The sequence below is a fragment of the Lethenteron reissneri genome, chromosome 2, assembly GCF_015708825.2.
Source record: "Lethenteron reissneri isolate LAM-NWPU_2019-01 chromosome 2, ASM1570882v1, whole genome shotgun sequence".
Classification (NCBI taxonomy): domain Eukaryota; kingdom Metazoa; phylum Chordata; class Hyperoartia; order Petromyzontiformes; family Petromyzontidae; genus Lethenteron; species Lethenteron reissneri.
The window spans coordinates 4,194,654-4,218,166 of NC_083780.1; the positions used below are offsets into that span (position 1 = coordinate 4,194,654).

Genomic DNA, 23,513 nt, shown 5'->3' on the forward strand with positions numbered 1-23,513 from the left:
GGACACGGCAGGGAGACTACGGGGAGAGACCACGGAGAGGAGACACCGCGGGGGGAGACACCGCGGGGAGGAGACCGCGGGGAGACACAGCGGGGGGACCACGGGGGGAGACAACGGGGAGACACCGCGGGGAGACACGGTAGGGAGACCACGGGGGGACACTGCGGGGAGACATCGCGGAGAGGAGACACGGGGAGACACCGCCGAGGGGAGAGACCACGGGGGGAGACACGGCGGTGAGATCACGGGGAGGAGACAACGGGGAGACACCGCGGGGGGACATCGCAGGGAGACACCACGGGGGGAGACGGGGAGGTCGCACGGCGGCGAGGAGGAGGAGGAGGAGACGTAGAAGTGGATCGCGTCGTCTGCTCCTCGCGATTTTGTGAAGGCGGCGCCATGAACTCGCCCAGCTGCGCGGCGAGGAGACGCGGCCAGAGAGCGGCGCAGAGGCGGTAAGGGTGGGGGGGTGGTGAGGTGATGGTGGTGATGGGGGTGATGGTGGTGGTGAGGTGATTGTGGTGATGGGGGTGAGGTGATGGTGGTGATGGTGATGAGGTGATGGTGATGAGGTGATGGTGGTGATGGGGGTGGTGATGAGGTGATGGTGGTGATGGGGGTGGTGATGTGATGGTGGTGATGGGGGTGGTGATGAGGTGATGGTGGTGATGGGGGTGGTGATGTGATGGTGGTGATGGGGGTGGGGATGTGATGGTGGTGATGGGGGTGGTGATGAGGTGATGGTGGTGATGGGGGTGGTGATGAGGTGATGGTGGTGATGGGGGTGGTGATGTGATGGTGGTGATGGGGGTGGTGATGAGGTGATGGTGGTGATGGGGGTGGTGATGGGGGTGGTGATGTGATGGTGGTGATGGGGGTGGTGATGAGGTGATGGTGGTGATGGGGGTGGTGATGAGGTGATGGTGGTGATGGGGGTGGTGATGTGATGGTGGTGATGGGGGTGGTGATGTGATGGTGGTGATGGGGGTGGTGATGAGGTGATGGTGGTGATGGGGGTGGTGATGAGGTGATGGTGGTGATGGGGGTGGTGATGAGGTGATGGTGGTGATGGGGGTGGTGATGTGATGGTGGTGATGGGGGTGGTGATGTGATGGTGGTGATGGGGGTGGTGATGAGGTGATGAGGTGATTGGTGATGAGGTGATTGGTGATGAGGTGATGGTGATGAGGTGAGTGGTGATGAGGTGATGGTGGTGATGGGGGTGGTGATGAGGTGATGGGGGTGGTGAGGTGATGGTGGTGATGGGGATGGTTGTGAGGTGGTGATGGGGATGGTGATGGTGGTGATGAGGTGATGGTGGTGATGAGGTGATGGTGGTGATGGGGGTGATGGTGGTGATGGGGGTGATGGGGGTGGTGGTGATGGTTGTGAGGTGGTGATGGGGGTGGTGATGAGGTGATGGTGGTGATGAGGTGATGGTGGTGATGGGGGTGGTGGTGATGGTGGTGGTGATGGTGGTGAGGTAATGGTGGTGAGGTGATGTGGGTGAGGTGATGGTGGTGAGGTGATGGCGGTGATGGGGGATGGTGGTGGTGGTGATGAGGTGATGGTGGTGAGTTGATGGAGGTGGTGGTGGTGAGGTGATGGTGGTGAGGTGATGGGGGTGATGGGGGATGGTGGTGGTGGTGGTGATGAGGTGATGGTGGTGAGGTGGTGGTGGTGAGGTGATGGTGGTGAGGTGATGGTGATGAGTGATGGTGGTGAGGTGATGGTGATGAGATGATGGTGGTGAGGTGATGGGGTGATGGGGTTGAGGTGATCGGGTGAGGTGATGGGGATGAGGTGAAGTGATGGTGGTGATGCTGTGAGGTTTTGGGGGGTGATGGGTGAGGTGATGGGAGTGAATGTGATGCTGCAGATGAGGTGGTGATGAGGTGATGGGATGGGGATGTTTGTGATGCTGTAGATGAGGTGGTGATGTTTTTGATGGGGGTGCGGTTGAGGTGATGGTGCTGCAAATTAAGTGGTGGTGTGATGATGAACGAGTTGAAGTGACTTAAAACATGGGAATGAGGTGGTGGTGATGGTGATGTAGCTGATGAGGTTATGGAGTGGTGGGAGATAATTGATAATAGAGTAAATCTTGTGACGCGGCTGATGCATTTGTGTGTTTGTGATGAGGTGATGTGATGGCGTGATGCACGTGTGATGATTCTGCAGATGAGGAGCTGATGATGGTAGTGAGTGTAGTGATGATGGTAGTGGTGTAGTGATGATGGTGGTGAGTGTAGTGATGATGGTAGTGGTGTAGTGATGATGGTAGTGGTGTAGTGATGATGGTGGTGGTGTAGTGATGATGGTGGTGAGTGTAGTGATGATGGTAGTGGTGTAGTGATGATGGTAGTGGTGTAGTGATGATGGTAGTGAGTGTAGTGATGATGGTGGTGATGTAATTTAAGTACGGGAGGGAGGGTGGTGATGATGATTTAACGGTTTGATGCTATGGCGTGATGGGTGTAATGTTGGGTATGATGTTGGTGATAGGGGTGATATGATGGGGATGTGGTGGTGGAATTGCATGTGACGGTGCATGTAATTGTGGTATGGTAATGGTGAGATTAGGCACCACCATCACCACCATAAGCCCTTCTCACGCCTTGTGAGGGGCGTTACCGTGGTAACGCGCGCGTGATTGGACGAGGCGAGCTCCAGAGGTCACGTGGTATGTAGTGTGTGTGGTTGTGTGGTGTGTGTGTGGTTGTGTGGTGTGTGTGGTTGAGCGGTGTGTGTGTTGTGCGGTGTGTGTGTGTGGTTGTGCGGTGTGTGTGCTTGAGCGGTGTGTGTGTGTGGTTGTGCGGTGTGTGTGTGTGGTTGTGCGGTGTGTGTGTGTGTGGTTGTGTGGTGTGTGTGTGTGTTGTGCGGTGTGTGTGTGTGGTTGTGCGGTGTGTGTGTGTGGTTGAGCGGTGTGTGTGTGTGCTTGAGCGGTGTGTGTGTGGGGTTGAGCGGTGTGTGTGTGTGGTTGTGCGGTGTGTGTGTGTGTGGTTGAGCGGTGTGTGTGTGTGGTTGTGCGGTGTGTGTGGTTGTGTGTGTGTGTGGTTGAGCGGTGTGTGTGTGTGCGGTTGTGCGGTGTGTGTGCGGTGTGTAGTGTGTGCGGTTGAGCGGTGTGTGTGTGTGCGGTTGTGCGGGTGCGGTGTGTGTGTGCGGTGTGTGTGTGTGCGGTTGAGCAGTGTGTGTGTGTGTGTGTGGTTGAGCGGTGTGTGTGTGTGGTTGTGTGGTGTGTGTTGTGCGGCGTGTGTGTGTCGTTGAGCGGTGTGTGTGTGTGGTTGTGCGGAGTGTGTGGTTGAGCGGTTGTATATGGTTGTGCGGTGTGTGTGGTTGAGCGGTGTGTGTGGTTGAGCGGTGTGTGTGGTGGTTGTGTGTGTGTGCGGTGAGCGGTGTGTGTGTGTGTGTGGTTGAGCGGTGTGTGTGTGTGTGGTTGAGCGGTGTGTGTGTGTGGTTGAGCGGTGTGTGTGTGTGGCTGAGCGGTGTGTGTGGTGGTTGAGCGGTGTGTGTGTGTGTGGTTTGAGCGGTGTGTGTGTGTGTGGTTGAGCGGGTGTGTGTGTGTGTGGTGAGCGGTGTGTGTGTGTGTGGTTCAGCGGTGTGTGTGTGTGTGGTTGAGCGGTGTGTGTGTGTGGTTGTTGCGGTGTGTGTGGGTGAGCGGTGTGTGTGGGTTGAGCGGTGTGTGTGTGTGTGGTTGAGCGGTGTGTGTGTGTGTGAGCGGTGTGTGTGTGTGGTTTGAGCGGTGTGTGTGTGTGTGGTTGAGCGGTGTGTGTGTGTGTGGTTGAGGGTGTGTGTGTGTGTGGTTGAGCGGTGTGTGTGTGGTGGTTGAGGGTGTGTGTGTGTGTGGTTGAGAGGTGTGGTGGTTGAGCGGTGTGTGTGGTTGAGGGTGGCGGTGTGTGGTTGTGCGTGTGTGTGAGCGGTGTGTGTGGTTGAGCAGTGTGTGTGTGTGGTTGAGCGGTGTGTGTGGTTGAGCGGTGTGTGTGTGGTTGAGCGGTGTGTGTGGTTGAGCGGTGTGTGGTGTGGTTGAGCGGTGTGTGTGTGTGTGGTTGAGCGGTGGTGTGTGTGTGGTTGAGCGGTGTGTGTGTGGTTGAGCGGTGTGTGTGTGTGTGGTTGAGCGGTGTGTGTGTGGTTGAGCGGTGTGTGTGTGTGTGCGTGGTTGTGCGGTGTGTGTGTGCGTGGTTGTGCGGTGTGTGTGGTTGAGCGGTGTGTGTGTGTGTGGTTGAGCGGTGTGTGGTTGAGCGGTGTGTGTGTGGTTGAGCGGTGTGTGGTTGAGCGGTGTGTGTGTGTGTGGTTGAGCGGTGTGTGTGTGTTTGGTTGAGTGGTGTGTGTGTGGTTGAGCGGTGTGTGTGTGTGGTTGAGCGGTGTGTGTGTGTGTGGTTGAGCGGTGTGTGTGTGTGGTTGAGCGGTGTGTGTGTGTGTGGTTGAGCGGTGTGTGTGTGTGGTTGAGCGGTGTGTGTGTGTGTGGTTGAGTGGTGTGTGTGTGTGTGGTTGAGCGGTGTGTGTGTGTGTGGTTGAGCGGTGTGTGTGTGTGTGGTTGAGCGGTGTGTGTGTGTGTGGTTGAGCGGTGTGTGTGTGTGTGGTTGAGCGGTGTGTGTGTGTTTGGTTGAGCGGTGTGTGTGTGTGTGGTTGAGCGGTGTGTGTGTGTGGTTGAGCGGTGTGTGTGTGTGGTTGAGCGGTGTGTGTGTGTGGTTGAGCGGTGTGTGTGTGTGGTTGAGCGGTGTGTGTGGTGTGTGGTTGAGCGGTGTGTGTCTGGTTGAGCGGTGGTGTGTGTGTGGTTGTGCGGTGTGTGTGTGGTTGTGCGGTGTGTGTGTGGTTGAGTGGTGTGTGTGTGTGTCCGCGGTGTGTGTGGTTGAGCGGTGTGTGTGTGTGGTTGAGCGGTGTGTGTGTGTGTGGTTGAGTGGTGTGTGTGTGTGTGTGTCCGCGGTGTGTGTGGTTGTGCGGTGTGTGTGTGTGGTTGAGCGGTGTTTGTGTGTGTGTGTGTGGTTGAGCGGTGTGTGTGTGTGTGGTTGAGCGGTGTGTGTGTGGTTGAGCGGTGTGTGTGTGGTTAAGCGGTGTGTGTGTGGTTGAGCGGTGTGTGTGTGGTTGAGCGGTGTGTGTGTGTGGTTGAGCGGTGTGTGTGTGTGTGGTTGAGCGGTGTGTGTGTGTGTGTGGTTGAGCGGTGTGTGTGTGGTTGAGCGGTGTGTGTGTGGTTAAGCGGTGTGTGTGTGGTTGAGCGGTGTGTGTGGTTGAGCGGTGTGTGTGTGTGGTTAAGCGGTGTGTGTGTGGTTGAGCGGTGTGTGTGTGGTTGAGCGGTGTGTGTGTGTGTGTGTGGTTGAGCGGTGTGTGTGTGGTTGAGCGGTGTGTGTGGTTGAGCGGTGTGTGTGTGGTTGAGCGGTGTGTGTGTGTGTGGTTGAGCGGTGTGTGTGTGTGTGGTTGAGCGGTGTGTGTGTGTGGTTGTGTGGTGTGTGTGTGTGGTTGAGCGGTGTGTGTGTGGTTGAGCGGTGTGTGTGTGCGTGTGGTTGAGCGGTGTGTGTGCGTATGGTTGAGCGGTGTGTGTGGTACGATGTGTATACATCGCCACTGTGGAGACAAAGGCGGCCGGGCATGGTCCTGGCCACCCACCCCCTCGTGTGCCATCCCAGCCTTCATAGCTGCCGGCTAACAGCATTTGCCCCAACAGTCTGTTCGGGCTATAGTGGGGATCTTTGCATGTTGGGGTGTCCAGTGATGTCCTGTGTGTTGTCCGATTCTGTTTACATATAGTGGTGCTGTGTTGGTCTGCTGTGTGTGATCCTGCACATGTTAATGTTGTTTTCTGATAAGTGTGTATATTGGTGCATGTGTGGCTGTGGGCGCATGCCAGAAACCAACCAAGAATATCTACTGAACTCTTGTGGCTAGACGGCAAATGATAGCTCATGTTCTTGACACCAGGACTTACAGTGGAGCTGATCTGTCCACTGACCATCAGCTTGTCATCTGTAAGATGCACCTGCTGTTCTTCCACTGTGGACTGGCAATCCGCGTCTCATCATGTTCAAACCAGAAATAGCCCCGTCTGGACTCGCTGTTGAAAGTTGCAAGCGAGAATCTGATCATCGCTTGTGGCTGGGGTTGGCATCGTAACCCCCACCTCCTCCTGAAGTCGAGGGGTAATTGGAGAGGTTCAGGACTGCGGCTCATGCAGCTGCTCTGGCTTGATTGGGCACGTGGTCTTGACCTCCCCACAAACCCTGGTTAATGGAGGTGTTCCAGCGAGCTGAGAGACAGCGACAGGCCCACTCTCACTGCTTATAGCTTCCTACATGAGGGAATGAGGAGGCTCATTGCAGCCTCCTCTTGGAGGTTCGGAGAGTTATGTGGCATTGCTTTAAATGGTTGCAAGTGAGAATTTGATCGTATTTGTGTGATGTCTGTCTGTGATGGTGTGGTGACTGTATTATGATGTGGTGGCTATGCGCGATTGTATTTGACCGTGTGTGTCGTTGGCTGTGTGTGACACCGTGTGATGCTGTGCCGTGTGTGCGTGTACACCAGGCCCCTGCGTTCGCTACTTCGACAATGAGTGTAGTAGTCGAGGCAACTCCGATCCTTACGGGGGAGAACGGTGCGGTCCCTGGAGGTGGTGACGCCACTCGCATATCAACTCGCACTCACCCCGTGCCCACTTGTGAAACCACCGAACCCCCCGAGCACCCGGGGGGTAGCACGGGGGGTGGGTCCGCATTGCACGGAGACAAAGAACATGGGGGAGACACAGGACACGGCGGAGACACGGGACACGGCGGAGACACGGGACACGGCGGAGACACAGGACACGGAGACACGGGACAAGGAGATACGGAACTCGGGGGGCATGATGGAGATGAGGGCGATGCGGTCCTCGCCGTCCTCACCGGGGATCCGTCTGGAGACCTCGTCGGGGACCTCGTCTTTGATTCTGAGACAACGGGGGTACCCTCCTCCTGCCTGGTCCCCACTGCCCCCGTGATCCACGGCCTGCCGCCCCCCTCGTGTCCCCTCGGCACGGACCCCGACGGCCACGGTGAGTTGGAGGCCGCGGCCGTCCCCCGCTCCTCCTCCCCAGGGGAGCCGGCGTCCGCCTCCCTCCCGTGCCCCCCCGTGTCCCCTCCCCCGTCCCCGCCTCCGAGTTCCCCCGCACCCCCCACGGCAAAGCCCCGGGGGGGCGCCCTGCAGCAGGGGCTGGCGTTCCTGCGCCGATCGCTGCGGCTTGACCGGGCGTTCCAGCGCTCCAGCAAGCACAAGCACGGCGCCGGGAGCGGGGGAGGCGGCCTGCTCACCTATGCGGCGCAGTTCCCCCCGGAATGGTGGCCCATGCTGGGGGAGCTGCCCACCACGCAGCACCAGCTTCAGCAGCAGCAGCAGCTTCTAGGGCAGCATCTGCACAACGCGAACCAGCTGCGCAGCGTGTCCCTGCTGCGTCTGGCGGTGGCGGGGGAGGGCAGCAGCGGCGGCAATCCGGCAGCGGCGCTGGTGCTGGTGGTGCCGCGTGCCGTGGAGCTGGAGATCGTGCGGCGAATCAACCCGCAGCTCACGGAGGAGAACGTGGCGGCGCACGCGCGCGCGCTGGCGCACGCCCACGCGGCGCAGCCTTTGCCGCCAACTGCCAACGCCAATCAGCAGCGGCAGCGTGGCGCCGCCACCGCCGACGACGGCGGAGGCGGCCGCCCCGGCGGAGCCACCGACAATGACCCCCCGCCCGCCGGAGAGCTCCACTCCGACCTCAACGCCAATGGCGAGGCGGGCGCGGACGGCGAGTGGGGGCACTACCGGCGCTACCAGGAGCGGTGGCGGGGGACCGGTCGGCGCTGGCGGGGGTCCCTGCGGGGCGGCTGGACGGACAAGTCGAGTCTGGGCCCCGGCGTGTCGGACGCCCAGACTTGCGCCACCCGCGCCAGCGGCACGCGGGGGCCCGACGACGACGACAATGACGATGTGGGAGGAGGAGTGTTCCACGAGGGCGGCCACGCGGATGAGGTGTCCTCCACCACCTCGTCATCGTCCTCTCTGTCCGATTACGAGCGATACCACCGCCACCACCACCGCCACCACGAGGGGCGGCACCATCGGCGACAGCAGCAGCAGCAACAGCTGGGTCCAAGCCACCACCAGAAGCAGAAACACGAACAGCATCAACACCACCATCACCACCACCATCACCATCGGCAGCAGCAGCCGCTGACGTCTTCGCAGGGACGCGTGTCTCCTCCTCCTCCCCGCGTGCGCCCACGCGAGGCGACGGCGGCGGCTCCGCCGTGCCCCTCCGCGCCAACCCCCCACCACGCGGCGGGGCCGCCCCCGTCGCGGGCACCGCCGCTGCCGCCCATCGCGGGCAGCCCCGTGCCGCCCCCGTGCCGTCCCCGCCCGCCCTCGCGCGACGCCAGGTCGGAGGGCCGCTCCCACGGGAGGTCGCGCGACAAGCGGCCTCGCGGGGACCACCGGGCCCACGACCCCGGCCCCGAGTGGCCGAGTGGCGGGGCCGCCACCGGCGGGTCACGTGACCCGGAGCGCGGGTCACGTGACCCGGCGACGGTCGGGGCTGCGGTAGAAGAGAGGAGGTCGAGGGGTCACGGATCACGGGAGGAGGGGTCGCGGGGTCACACGAGGTCGCACGGACGCAGGTCGGCTGACGACAGGTCGCGCGACGAGCGGCACCATGCTCACGGGCGGCCGCGTGACGTGCGCGACGACGCGGCACACAGACGTAGGTCGCATGGGCGCAGCTCGGCCGATCAGAGGTCGCAGGGTCAGAGGTCGAGGGACGAGCGATCCCAGGGTCAGAGGTCGAGGGACGAGCGATCACAAGGTCAGAGGTCGCGGGACGAGCGATCGCAAGGTCAGAGGTCGAGGGACGAGCGACCGCAAGGTCAGAAGTCGAGGGACGAGCGACCGCAGGGTCAGAAGTCGAGGGACGAGAGGTCGCAAGGTCAGAGGTCAAGAGATGAAAGATCGCAAGGTCAGAGGTCACATTCCTTGGCCCGGAGACGGAGCGGGGGAGAGGAGAGGTTCACTCTGCCCCGACCCGGAGAGTTCAGTGTGATCCTGTGATGCTCGCCCGTGCTTCACACAGCACCACCACGCGTCGTGGTCGGTGTACGTGGGAGATGCTCTGGGGAAGAGTTTCCCAAACTTTCGTCCTCACGATCCACCCTGCTCCGTCTTCCCAATGTAACCCCCCCCCACTTCAAATCAACTCGTGCCACGCTATATGCGCCTGATGATGGTTGTACATGCACCTGTACATACGCGCACGAGATTCCGATCTTCATTTTAATACTCTATTAACCGCGGACAGCGTTCATTGTTTAGCGCGCCACGTGGGACGTTCAACAATCAACGGACGCGTGCAGCGTGAAACGAGTTAATTTAAATGTGGAGTAAATGGCTTAACGCGGAATGACGTAGCGTGGTCGGGGGTCGCGAGGACTCAAGTTTGGAAACGACGTAGTGGCTGTACGTGAAGGTGACTGAGGTCACCAAATGTGTTTTTTTTACATCTGGACTTTGTTCAAGGGTTTAAAACCTCGCCTCAACAACAACCACCTTGACGACGTGCCAATGCGCGGGGCTACCCGAGGTGGAGTTCCATGCTGTAGGTAGAGGTGGGAGATGCTGTAGAGGACGGGGTGTAGATAGCTAGAGGGTGTAGGTATAGGTGGGAGGTGCTGTAGATTTTATGGAGGAGAAGGCGCTGGGTACACCCAGACTGAGCAGTATTCATTCCTCGACTGACGTCACCGCACGCGTTGTTGCTTTTCGTGACGATTTCTGCCAATAAAACTCAACTCGCGGTACACGCGGCGTGGCAGTGTCTGCGTAGGCGTTTGTGGCGGTGTCTGCGGAGGTAGGTGTGGTGTTATCCTGGGTTTAACCAGGCTAGCTTGTGTGGCTAGCTCACACATTCTTGAAGGCTCTGGACACATTCCCATCGGTGAGCTCTGGCAGGCAAGGCTGCGTTGGCTTCGTCATGTAGCCCGCAAGCCCAGCCACCGCCCGCTCAAGCAGCTTCTGTTTGACCGCATAGAGGGGGCTACACGAGCACGACATGGGCTGGAGAAGAGATGGACTGATGCGGTACGGGAGGATGTGGAGCTGAGTGGACTTGCCCATGACTGGTACCAGCGGTGTCAAAATCGGCCTCTGGAGGAGGCTCGTGAAGGACGCTACTGGACAGTTGGAGGCAGTCGCCCTCCAGCAACAACGGAGGGTGGAGGAGCGACGCTCGCAAGCACGAGCAGAGCGCCGTGTGGTTAAAATGCGGCAAGTTGCCAAGGTACGGGCATAGCTGGCACAGGTGGGGCGTCACGGTCGCGAGATGTTAACTACCTCGCCTGGTATACAGGAGGTCGTGCGCTCGATCCCGACCATGACGCCTGCTGTACATTTGGCGTTTGCATCTCAGTCAGCCAACCCATGTCACCTGGGTCTGTACCGAGACCTATCGGCGAGCCTTCGACACTTCACCTGGCCTGGCACAGGTGCCGTGGTGACATCACCGTCGCTTCGTGGCGAATGGCGGGCGTGGTGTTGGCAACCCACCCACCCCCTCGTGTTCCGTGCCGGCATTCATAGGTGCTCACGAACAGCATTTGCCCCGCCAATCTGTTAAAGGCTATATGGGGGATCTTTGTCATGTAGGTCGGTGTGGGGAGCGGTAGTGTAGCGGTGAGCACGCTGAGCTACAAACCTGCTAACACGAATTCGAATCCTGCTCACGGACAACGTGGTTATCTTAACCGGTCCGGAGCCTCCCCTGGGTCGACTCGGCCTCAAATGAGTACCTTTTACGATGTATAAACATTGCCACTTGGGAGACAAAGGCGGCCAGGCGTAGTGCTGGCCACCCACCCCCTCGTGTGCCCTGCCGTCATTCATAGGTGCTCGCTAACAGCACTTGCCCCAAAAGTCTGTTACGACTATACGGGGGATATTTAATCGTGTGTGTGTGTAGGTGAGTAAGTGAGGAGTCGGGCGGCATGATCTTTTCGTCAGCTGTGTAACGCTGTATTGGAAGCTACCTGGCCTATCGCTCCACACTCAGGCAGGGGTGGGGAACGTCCGGCCCGCGGGCCGTATAAGGCTCGCGAAATCATTTGGCAGTTCCAGCCATCACATTAGGGGCGAGTTAACGAAATGTTTAACCGAATATAACGGGCTAATCTTTAAGTTTATACTCTTGTATGGCCCGCGAATGATGTTATTAATGTTCAAATGGCCCTTGGCAGAAAAAAGGTTCTCCACCCCTGCTCCACAGTGATACCCCTCCTCTCTGCTTGTGAATCGTGGATCTCTCCAAAGGGACATCTTCGCTGGTTTGAAACATTCAGACTGGCCTGCCTACGATCCATCCTTGCTTTGACCACGTTGAGGTACAGTGTGAGGAGCTCAGAGATCCTTTAAATATCTGGACGCAGTCCCATGAGTGAGCTCCTCCGGCAAGGCGCGGAGGCTGCTTTTGCTGGGTCACGCAGCCCGCATACTCAGCCACCGCAATCCTAGGCGGCTTCTGTTTGGCCGGATCGAGGGGGCTACATGGGCGCCCCACGGGCTGGAGAAGAGATTCAGCTGATGCGGTACAGGAGGATGTGGAGCTGAGTGGACTTGCCGATGACCGATACCAGCGGTGTCAAGATCGACCACCGCAAAGGAGGCTCGGGAAGGACGCTGCTGCGCAGTTTGAGGTCGTCGCCCTCCAGCAAAAGCGGAGGGCGGAGGAGCGACGCTCACAACAACAAGCGGAGCACGGGGCGGCTAAAACGCAGCGAGGTGGCACGTTGTGGAGCACAGGTGGTGCATCTCTGCCAGTGGACCCATGGCAGCTGGGTTTGCCCTGTGACTTGTTAGTGAGCCGTCGACACTTCACGTGGCCTCGAGGCGCACCTAGCCTGGCACAAGCGCCCTGGTGACGTCACCACAATTTCGTGGTGAACCCGCTGAAAGGCTGCCCTCCTTCAGGGTGAGAAGGCACACGGGAAAACTAGACGGGGACTGATAATTGGTTTTTTACCCTTCTATCTGGCAACAAAACTGACACCTTTTTTTTTACAAGGAGTCATGTTTGCATTTACCACAATACCTGCAGTCGTAATGCAAACAAAAAAAAACAACTCTGATAATGTATGTGCACTGTCCTTGAAGTTGATTGGTCCACACCCGAGACAGCTTTCCTTAGAGCCTATTCTCACATGGGGTTGGACCAGATGACGCCAAAAGGCGCACAACTCAAGGACAATGCACCATCAGAGTATGAGAGCTCGGGGTAAGCATTTACACCATTGAAAAAGAAAAGGTGTCAGTTTTGTTGCCAGATAAAAATGGTAAAAAAACAATGATCATATTTTTTCTTCTGGCAAATGAGGTTCCAATGGTGTAGACGGGGACTCTGTCTGCTGAAGGCCTCTGCACCCTCTCGTCGTGGCGAGCAGCAGACCTCGGCACTCGTATCCAGCTCCTGAAACATATTTGCTGCTGCTGCTGCTGTCATCACAGTGGGGTCAGATAGAATCTCTATCTGACCCCACTTGAGCCAATTTGACCTGACCCTGACGTCATGTGACCTCACCTCGCTGCCTCACCTGACCCTGATGTCACGTGACCTCACCTTGTGGCCTCACCTGACCCCGATGTCACGTGACCTCACCTTGTAACCTCACCTGACCCCGATGTCATGTGACCTCACCTCGTGGCCTCACCTGACCCCGATGTCACGTGACCTCACCTCGTGGCCTCACCTGACCCCGATGTCATGTGACCTCACCTTGTGGCCTCACCTGACCCCGACGTCACGTGACCTCACCTCGTGGCCTCACCTGACCCCGATGTCACGTGACCTCACCTCGTGGCCTCACCTGACCCCGAGCCCCTCTCGTGACGTCATCACGTCCGGAGTGCGTGGTGACGTCATCGCAAAGTGTTTGTGGCCGCGTGGCGTCACGTACTACGGTGCCCGGCGGCAGCCAAATTGAAGACGGGGGGGGGGGGGGGGAAACGCGATTCGTAAATAACAGCGGCGGGCTGAGTGACGGCTGATTCAACTTTTTCAACAGCGACGACGTCAACAACAACAACTGACACAGCAGCAGACACCAATGATACCGCCACAACAGTTACATCAACAGTCACGAACCAGCATTGACACATCAGCATCAACAATCAACAGGGCTACAACAGCAGCAGCATCATCATCATCAGCGTCATCATCATCATCAGTGCCGATGTCCCGCGGCCCGGACTCTGTTGAACGGCGTCTCGCCGAGTACAGGAGCAGCAGGAGGAGACGCGACCCGGGCACCACGGGGAGCCCCACGCACCACGAGGGGGCAGGCGGGGGGGGTGGTGGTGGTCCCCCGGCTGCTGCCGGAGCGGGGCACGGTGGCTCCTGGCTCGGCCGCCTCCTCCCGCGGCTCTGGGGACGCGACGCGCCGCACCGAGTGGAGGCCCCGCGCCCTGAGCAGGTGAGGAGCCGGAGGTTTCAGTGGTCAGTTACATTACACTGGTAGGAAGCTCCTGGTTACACCAGCCCACAGGGGATTGTTGTGTCCGTCCGTCCGTCGTGGAGGAGCTGGGTGGGGAGGGGGTGGGTGGGGTGGGGAGGGGCTGGGTGGGGAGGGGAGGGTGGTGAGGGGCTGGGTGGGGAGGGTGAGGAGGGGAGGGTGGTGAGGGGCTGGGTGGGGAGGGGAGGGTGGTGAGGGGCTGGGTGGGGAGGGGAGGGTGGTGAGGGGCTGGGTGGGGAGGGTGGTGAGGGGCTGGGTGGGGAGGGTGAGGAGGGGGTGGTTTGGGAAAGTGGTGAGGGGCTGGGTAGGGAGGGACTGGGTGGGGAGGGTGGGGCTGGGTGGGGAGGGGCTGGTCACCCCGTGGTGCCCTTATAAAACTCAACGTTTAACCTACTCACGCCGGCTTGTGCCCGCCCTCACAGTCGGGCATATTTGCGGAATACACCACGCCGCCGTTGACCGAGCAACCCAACGTACCTACCAGCTCCCTCCGCAGGAATGTGTTTAGGTATAACCCTGTGAGCCATGCGGCTCTTGACTCGGGTGCAACCGCAACAAAACAAAAACACGAAGAAACATCTTGAAGTGACTCCACGCAACAGAAAAATCCAACGAGGGTGTAAGTCTTCCAGAAAAAGAACACCGCGTTTCAACGCTGTGTGCAAAAAATCCCAGTGGGATGCAAGTCAAACAATAACAACCATAAGACAATGTAGATTAACGTTATCAGGTTTTGGTGGGGGGGGGGATGGGTTTCTGATGATGATGGTCGTGGTGCTGATGGCAAGTGGCGATATCACGGTGGTGGTGGCGGTGGTGCTGATGGTCATCTTGCCATCGTCTGCGTCAAGCTGTGTGGCAGCTACCTGGGCAGCCCGTCGCTCCACACGAAGCTTCTCGCTCGCATGGACCCCCTCCACTCTCTACGCTTTGCGAAACCTGGACCCCCCCTCTCTCTCTGTCTCCCCCGTCTCTTCCCCAGGATTTACCCCTGTCTCTCACCGCAGGAGCAGCCGCAAGGTGTGGATCCCTTGCGAGGAGAAGGGGCCCCTGGCGATGGTGACGTTGGTGGTGGAGTTGGTGGTGGAGTTGGTGGTGGAGTTGGTGGTGGAGTTGGTGCTGATGGAGGGGGGCGTGGGCCCTCCCCTCGCTGGGCCCTCTGGCTCCGCGTCTCCATCTGGCTGCTGCTCCTTGGCCTCTTCTTCTACCTGCAGCTGCTCACGCCCTTCCTGCTCGTGTCCGTTCTCATCTTCCTCCCGCTCGCCTCCTCCCGCAGGGGTAACCACGGGGATGGCGCGGGGGTCACGAGGGTGGAACCATGGGGATGACGCCGGGGTCACGAGGGTGTAACCATTGGGATGGTCCCAGGGTCACGAGGGTGTAACCATGGGGATGGCACCGGGTTCACGAGGGTGTAACCATGGGGATGGTGCCGTGGTCACGAGGGTGTAACCATGGGGATGATGCCCGCCGGGGTCACGAGGGTGTAACCATGTGGATGACGCCGTGGTCACGAGGGTGTAACCATGGGGATGACGCGGGGGTCACGAGGGTGTAACCATGGGGATGACGCCGGGGTCACGAGGGTGTAACCACAGGGATGGCGCGGGGGTCACGAGGGTGTAACCATGGGGATGACGCCAGGGTCACGAGGGTGTAACCATGGGGATGACGCGGGGGTCACGAGGGTGTAACCATGGGGATGACGCCAGGGTCACGAGGGTGTAACCATGGGGATGATGCGGGGGTCACGAGGGTGTAACCATGGGGATGACGCCGGGGTCACGAGGGTGTAACCACGGGGATAGCGCCGGGGTCACGAGGGTGTAGCCATGGGGATGACGCCGTGGTCACGAGGGTGTAACCATGGGGATGACTCCGGGGTCACGAGGGTGTAACCATGGGGATGACTCCGGGGTCACGAGGGTGTAACCATGGGGATGACGCCGTGGTCACGAGGGTGTAACCATGGGGATGACACCAGGGTCACGAGGGTGTAACCACGGGACTGACGCCGGGGTCACGAGGTGTAACCATGGGGATGGCGCCGGGGTCACGAGGTGTAACCACGGGGATGACGCCGGGGTCACGAGGGTGTAACCATGGGGATGGCGCCGGGGTCACGAGGTGTAACCACGGGGATGACGCCGGGGTCACGAGGTGTAACCATGGGGATGGCGCCGGGGTCACGAGGTGTAACCATGGGGATGGCGCCGGGGTCACGAGGGTGTAACCATGGAGATGACGCCAGGGTCACGAGGGTGTAACCATGGGGATGGCGCCGGGGTCACGAGAGTGTAACCATGGGGATGGCGCCGGGGTCACGAGGGTGTAACCATGGGGATGGCGCCGGGGTCACGAGGGTGTAACCATGGGGATGGCGCCGAGGTCACGAGGGTGTAACCATGGGGATGGCGCCGAGGTCACGAGGGTGTAACCATGGGGATGGCGCCGTGGTCACGAGGGTGTAACCATGGGGATGACGCGGGGGTCACGAGGTGTAACCATGGGGATGACACGGGGGTCACAAGGGTGTAACCGCGGGGGTAAGCGTGGGTAACCAGAGGGGTAACACGGGGGGCTCTAACTCCTCCAGAATGCAGACACAGCATCCCCATTCTGGTTTATTGTTGTAACATTCTGACCTGCCTCCACTGGGCATCTTAAAAAAAGTGCATTACAGCTAATCGGATTCCTCCAGGATAAATATTCTGATTTGACTTGATGCAGTAAATCTGGCTGTGACGGTCCCACCTGATGATGGAGACTTGTGTTGCCTCCGAAACGTCGTGATTTATTATTTTATTTCTATTATTACTTCTATTAATTTTACTTTTATTTTTACCTACGTGACTTTACCGAAAAAGCCTAAGAGTATGAATCCTTGCAGTCACGAAAGCTTCAAATCTAGAATTCTGATTTGGGTTTGATGCGTTAGCCTGTGTGACCCTATGACCGCCTGTATCTCTCTGTGTTGTTTCACCCCTCCTCCCCGTGTCCCCCCATAGCCCGTGGCACCCTGAGCGCGTACTCGGTGTTCAACCCCGGCTGCCGCCCCCTCCTCGGGGCCATCACCACAGAGCAGCTCGAGAGGGAGATGGGCTACGGAGCCTTGTGATGCCACCACCATCACCATCCACACAGGTGATGATGATGAGCAGGGCTCTTGCAACCACAACTAATAAGAAGAGACCATCTTTGTTTTCAAATTCGGCACAAAAGTCGGTATTTAAAGAGCCACAATGAATGTGAATACGGTCCTTAATAAATAACGTCACGCATCAGTCCTTAAAACGCCGCGGGTTGCCGACCCCCGATGATGCTGATGATGATGGTGGCAGTGATGTGTGTATGTATGTAGAACTTCTTTCGCACCGTACGTAGCCGAACCGTGTTCATCGGAGGTGCGGGGGAAGGACAACAAACTAAACACAAAAATCAGTTGTTCAGACGTGAGCTTTAAATCTCGATTTAAAGGCGCAAAGCTGCCAGTGTCTTCCTAACTTCCTAATATCGGAAGTAAGAGCGTTCAAAACGGCCGCAGAAACGCATCTGAAAGTGCGCGATGCAGTGATCATGATGATGATGGTGATTATAATGATGATGGCGATGTTGTAAGTAGTGAATGTGGTACCAGCCTGAATCATTTCTATCTCGTCCTCGCCACCACCGCCTTGATCACGACCAATAGCGAGTTCGCATCTTACGCGGCTCTCCCACGCCCTCTGGTGGCCGCTCTCGGGCATCACAGAGCCGCTGACTCCAAAAGTTTAACACATTCCTGCGGAGGGAGCTGGTAGGAACGTTGGGTTGCTCGGTCAATAGCCAGGGTCAACGGCGGCGTGGTGTATTCCGCAAATATGGCCGACTGTGAGGGCGGGCACAAGCCGGCGTGAGTAGGTTAGAACCAGGTGGTTCCTACCAGTATTATAATTCACTGATTTCTCGAGCTGATATACGGCAACTTGTTCAGCAGAGGGGTGGATGCAATGGCGGAGCCAGGATTATCAGGTAGCGGGGGTAACCCGTCCAGCAATTAAAAATGATAGAGGAGTTACACCATTGGAACCTCATTTGCCAGTAAAAATATGATAATTGGGTTTTTACCCTTCCATCTGGCAACAAAACTGACACCTTTTTTCAAGGAGTCATGTTTGCATAGACCACAATACCTGCAGTCATAATGCAAACAAAAAACACAACTCTGATCATGTGCACTGTCCTTGAAGTTGATTGGTCCACATCCGAGACAGCTTTCCTTAGAGCCTAGTCTCACATGGGTTGGACCAAATGACGCCTGGCAAATGAGGTTCCAATAGTGTAAATGCTTACCCCGAGCTCTCATACTCTGATGGTGCGTTGTCTTTGAGTTGTGCGCCTTTTGGCGTCATCTGGTCCAACCCATGTGAGACTAGGCTCTAAGGAAAGCTGTCTCGGATGTGGACCAATCAACTTCAAGGACAGTGCACATTATCAGAGTTGCGTTTTTTGTTTGCATTATGACTGCAGGTATTGTGGTCTATGCAAACATGACTCCTTGTAAAAAGGTGTCAGTTTTGTTGCCAGATGGAAGGGTAAAAAACCAATTATATTTTTACTGGCAAATGAGGTTCTAATGGTGTAAATGCTTTCCCCGAGCTCTCATACTCTGATGGTGCATTGTCTTTGAGTTGTGCGCCTTTTGGCGTCATCTGGTCCAACCTATGTGAGACTAGGCTCTAAGGAAAGCTGTCTCGGGTGTGGACCAATCAATTTCAAGGACAGTGCATACATTATCAGAGTTGTGTTTTTTGTTTGCATTCCGACTTCAGGTATTGTGGTCAATGCAAACATGACTCCTCGTAAAAAGGTGTCAGTTTTGTTGCCAGATAAAAGGGTAAAAAAACAATTATCATATTTTGTTACTGGCAAATGAGGTTCCAATGGTGTTAATCCACAGGATCTTTAAAGTCCACTGTGAGCACGTTGTATCATGGTGAATTCACACTCCGGTATTCACCGGGTTGACTGCTGGTCTTGTACTGTTATTGATGTTGTTTTACTTTCTTTCCCAAGCTTGGGAATTGATGCAATTTGAACGTAGAGGAATTACTCTTTGGTTCTTTCGGTAAAGTCACGTAGAAAGAAAATAAATTAAATAATAGAATACGACGTTTCGATTGCAACACAAGCAACCATCATCAGGTACGAATGAATGGGAAAACAAACAGCAAACTTAGAAATATAATGCGATACAACCTAGAGAGTCGGCTAACAACAGTCGACACCCTCTACCTGCTTGATTAACGTTCTTCCAAAGATTGCTAAATTTTAGAGACAAAACACAGACACGGAGACACACAGAGACACACAAGCAGAGAGAGACTCGCATAAAGACACACACAGAGACACACACAGAGAGACACACACAGAGACACACACAGAGACAGAGAGAGACACACAGAGAGAGAGACACAGCCAGACACAAGCAGAGAGAGACTCACACAGAGACACACACAGAGAGACACACACACAGGGACACACACAGAGAGACACACACAGAGACACACAGAGATACACACAGAGACACATAGAGAGACACACACAGAGAGAGACACACACAACAGAGACACACAGCCAGACACACAGCCAGACACACAAGCAGAGACTCACACAGAGACACACAGACAGACACACAGAGAGAGACACACACAGAGAGACACACAACATAGACACAGACAGGCACACAAGCAGAGAGAGACACACAGACAAGCAGAGAGAGACTCACACAGAGACACACAGAGACAGAGAGAGACACACACAGAGAGACACACACAACATAGACACACACAACATAGAGACAGACAGAGACATACAGAGACAGACACACACACAGAGACATACAGAAAGACAACACCTCTGTGTCGCGGCCTTAAATTGAAAGGTCGCTTCTGAAAAAAAGAGCTACATAGCTCAGTGGGCCTTCTTAAACCTGCTAAAATAATTTTTTACTAAGTTTAAAATCGATCCAGTTCGCGTGTCACGAGTCACCAAGTCGATTCCCGAATCGTTACTCGCCTGGCGAGCGGAGTTTCCGGGGCGTGGCCACGAAACCGGACGACCAGTTTCGATTCCTCCGTCAGCAACTAATCGTGTTCCCGATTCCTGGTGGCGATGTTTTAATTTAATTGTCGCGATTAAAATTCACGAGCGTGCGAATATCACCACCACCCCCCCGCTCGGGCTCCGTCGGTCAACAGCCGCCGCGGTTTTGTGTCTTCGCCTCGGGGTCGCGCGAAGCTGGCTCGACGATTCTCTTGTGAATCGATCCGAATGCGAGCCGCGCAATTAAACGGAATCGATTCCTCGGTTAGCGGGTATATAAGAGGCTGCGCGGAGCCTTCCCGGGTCTTTCCGAGCCACGAGGTGGGTACCGGTGGGGCGGTCAGCGCACGTCTAACACGATGGGGGGGTCACGAACGACACTCATCGGTTCGATCCCTGTTCTGATCGATCCCTTGTAGAAGAAGATCGTCATCTGCTACAGAGATGATATCTGGGGTTGCTGCGTTGGCGGTGCGAGATTTTAACTTGGCGCCTGTGTTAATGGAGGCCGCATTTTTGAATGCGCGTGATTATGGTGATAACGGTTCTATTAAGTGCTATAGACGAGTGGTTAACGTTCTAGAAGTGCTATAGACGAGTGGTTAACGTTCTAGAAGTGCTATAGACGAGTGATTAACGTTCTAGAAGGGCTATAGAAGAGTGGTTAACCTTCTAGAAGTGCTATAGACGAGTGGTTAATGCTGTGGGAGGGCTATAGAAGAGTGGTTAACGTTCTAGAAGTGCTATAGACGAGTGGTTAACGTCCTAGAAGTGCTATAGACGAGTGGTTTAATGTTTAAGAAGGGCTATAGACGCCACAGGCCTCGTGTATGATGACATCACCGACGGGCGGACTGAGCCTCATGGTGCGGATTTGTCGAGATCTGACGCGAGGCCGACGAGGCGACGATTCCCCTTCCCCCGGGTCTCCTCGGCGGGCTGCCGGGGGGCGATGTTTGAGGTGGATTCGATCAAGGGGAGGACGACTTTATGGATGATGCAGCAGCGAGCTTGGGTGTTGGGTGGCCGTGGACGGGAAGCGAAACTCGTGGCCGCTGGGGTCATAGCGCTAAAGGCGGTGGTGGCGTGGTGCTGACCACCCATAACGATGCCGTTCTTCTTGGTTCTTTCGGTAAAGTCACGTAGAAGAGGAAATAAATAAAACGATGAAATAAAAAAAAAATCATTTTTAGTTTATGTTATAAAAAAATTATTTTCGATTTAAAGCATTCTTTCGTGACTGCAGGGATTCATCTTCTTGGTTCTTTCGGTAAAGTCACGTAGAAGGGAAGTAATAAAATAAAACAATATTTTATGTTTTCTTTTTATTATTTTATTACTTATGTTTTATTATTTTATTACTTCCCTTCTACGTGACTTTACCGAAAGAACCAAGAAGATGAATCCCTGCAGTCACGAAAGCTATAAATCGAAACGACGCTGTTAGTGGCGATGTAGCGAGGGTTTGGAGACTCCGTGATGGCCTCACGAGTGCACCTAGCCTGGCACAGGCGTGGCGTGGATGACGTCACCGCCACGATGTTGAGATGCTGGCGAGGTTGTAACCCGTCTCGTATCCCCCTTGCCCCCTCCCCAGCTCGCCGGGATGAATCGGGGGTCTGCAATCACCAGGTACGAACTTGATGTGGAGGTGGGGGGGAGTTGGTGGGGGGGGAGGTGGTGGGGGGGGAGGTGGTGGTGGGGGGGGAGGTGGTGGTGGTGTAGTTGGTGGTGGTGTAGTTGGTGGTGGGGGGGAAGTTGGTGGTGGTGGGGAGTGTTGGGATGTGATGATTAGTTACGTGTTAGACTTCTGATCTCCATGAAGACCAAACGTAACTGATCCCGTGCACTCCTCCCCCACAGGTCACTGGCTCACGGGTCGTGGGGTCATGGACTAACATCGTTGTGCCTTCACAGGGACCGTCGGGGAGGAGATGGAGCCACGTGAACCGTGGCCGTTGGATCGGAATCGCACAGAACTCTACGCACGAAGATCCCCCCGTGTAGCATTTGACAGACTGTTGGGGTAAAGTGTGGATGGCGAGTAGCACTTGCGAAGGGCTGGGACGGCGCACGAGGGGGGGGGGTAGTGTGTGTTCCACCACGCCCGGCCGCCTTTGTCTTCTTCACACGTACACAATCGGTTTACTTGCCAGGGCAGGGGTGCAATGGGCACACTTGTGCACACTCTTTTACGTGCGTGCACACACATGCGTGAATATACGAGCGTGCGGAGATGGTGATGTGAATATCTCTGTAAATAAACGCTCGCTCGTCAGCTCTTGAGTGTCTGGCCTCGGTTATCGCTTTGAACGGGACGAGCCATCTCTAGCAGTGTGTGATTGAAGGATCGTGTGAGAGAAGACCATGAGTTCCATCTCTAGCAAGCAGTGTGTCTGATTGAGAGATCGGGTGAGAGAAGACCATGAGTTCCATCTCTAGCAGTGTGCACGATTGAAGGATCGGGTGAGAGAAGATCATGAGTTCCATCTCTAGCAGTGTCTGATTGAAGGATCGTGTGAGAAGACCATGGGTTCCATCTCTAGCAGTGTGTCTGATTGAAGGATCGGGTGAGAGAAGATCACGAGTTACATCTCTAGCAGTGTGTCCGATTGAAGGATCGGGTGAGAGAAGACCATGAGTTCCATCTCTAGCAGTGTGCACGATTGAAGGATCGGGTGAGAGAAGACCAAGAGTTTTAGAGCAGGGGTCCGTGTGTACGTGTTCACAAACAGCACCATGCCCCAACATTCTGTTAAGGCTGTACTGGGGGGGGGGTCTGTTGTCCCTGTGTATGGGGTCCCCCTGTGTGTGTAAGGGTTTCTCTCTATTGGGTCCCTGTGTGAGTGTGATGTAGGTAACCCCCTGAGTATGGGGTCTATAATAGGGTTTTCCCCTTTTTTCTGGCAACAAAACCTTTCGATTTTAAGCTTTCATGACTGCAGGGATTTAGCTTCTTGGTTCTTTCGGTAAAGTCACGTAGAAGAGAAATAAAATAAAACAATAAAATAATTATTTTTATATTATCTTATTATTTCCCTTCTACGTGACTACCGAAAGAACCAAGAAGAAAAAAACCTTTTTACAAGGATTCATGTCACTGCATTAGGCACAATACCTTCAGTCAAAATGCAAACAAAAAACATACTTTGATAATATGATGCATTGTCCTTGAAACTGATTGGTCCACACCCAAGAAACGGCTTTCTTTTGAGCCTCGACCCAATTGGTGCTCGACCAGAGGACGACGCCAAAAGGCGGTACAGCTCAAAAGACGACGCACTATCAAAGTAATGCAGACGTGAATCCTTGTAAAAAGATTTCAGTTTTGTTGCCAGAAACAAGGGGAAAAACCCTATTATATTTTGGTACTGGCAAAGGAGGTCTTAATGATATGGGGTCTATACTCTTAGGGTTTTTCGGTAAAGTCACGTAGGCAAAAATAAATAATAGAAATAAAATAATCGCGACGTTTCGGAGGCAACACAAGCTTCCTTCATCAGGTGTAAAAAGGCAGCAAAATAAAATAAAAAACTTATTTTGCTGTGCCTTTTAACACCCAATAAAGGAAGCTTGTTGCCTCCGAAACGTCGTGATTTATTATTTTATTTCTATTATAATTTTATTTATTTTTACCTAGAATACGGGGTCTGTGTTGATGTAGCAGGAGTGGACAACGTCCAGCCTGTGAGCTGTACAAGACCTGCAAAATCATTTGAACTGGCCCCGCCCAGGCAACCGCACGACTCGAAACTCAACAAATCTCGGCGCTTTTTTCATAGCAACAAATATAATTTTGTATGGCCCGCGAATGATGTCATAAATACTCTTAGTTCTTTCGGTAAAGTCACGTAGGTAAAAAAATGAAATTAAAATTAATAAAATAATAAATCGCGATGTTTCGGAGGCAACACAAGTCTTCGTCATCAGGTGGGA

At 55.6% G+C, this 23,513-nt stretch overlaps 2 protein-coding genes across 2 annotated transcripts; both read left to right on the forward strand.

Moving 5' to 3' along the window:
• On the forward strand, positions 1 to 9,801 carry LOC133342114 (AF4/FMR2 family member lilli-like). Its single transcript, XM_061551060.1, has 2 exons — positions 1 to 455; positions 6,517 to 9,801. Exon 2 carries the CDS (start codon positions 6,541 to 6,543, stop codon positions 9,046 to 9,048), a length of 2,508 nt encoding a protein of 835 aa, XP_061407044.1. The 5' UTR covers positions 1 to 455; positions 6,517 to 6,540; the 3' UTR covers positions 9,049 to 9,801.
• Positions 9,802 to 12,986: 3,185 nt separating this feature from the next.
• Positions 12,987 to 21,866, forward strand: LOC133342718 (SAYSvFN domain-containing protein 1-like). Its single transcript, XM_061552059.1, has 5 exons — positions 12,987 to 13,454; positions 14,501 to 14,771; positions 16,502 to 16,637; positions 21,175 to 21,209; positions 21,495 to 21,866. The coding sequence occupies exons 1-3, from the start codon at positions 13,089 to 13,091 to the stop codon at positions 16,609 to 16,611; spliced, it is 747 nt and encodes a 248-aa protein (XP_061408043.1). The 5' UTR covers positions 12,987 to 13,088; the 3' UTR covers positions 16,612 to 16,637; positions 21,175 to 21,209; positions 21,495 to 21,866.
• The last annotated feature ends 1,647 nt before the right edge of the window (positions 21,867 to 23,513 follow it).

Coding starts and splice junctions, on each gene's coding strand:
- LOC133342718 (XM_061552059.1), top strand. CDS start 13,089: ATGATACCGCCACAACAGTTACATCAACAGTCACGAACCAGCATTGAC. Junction 13,455..14,500: donor AGGCCCCGCGCCCTGAGCAG/GTGAGGAGCCGG, acceptor CTCTCACCGCAG/GAGCAGCCGCAAGGTGTGGA. Junction 14,772..16,501: donor GCTCGCCTCCTCCCGCAGGG/GTAACCACGGGG, acceptor GTCCCCCCATAG/CCCGTGGCACCCTGAGCGCG.
- LOC133342114 (XM_061551060.1), top strand. CDS start 6,541: ATGAGTGTAGTAGTCGAGGCAACTCCGATCCTTACGGGGGAGAACGGT.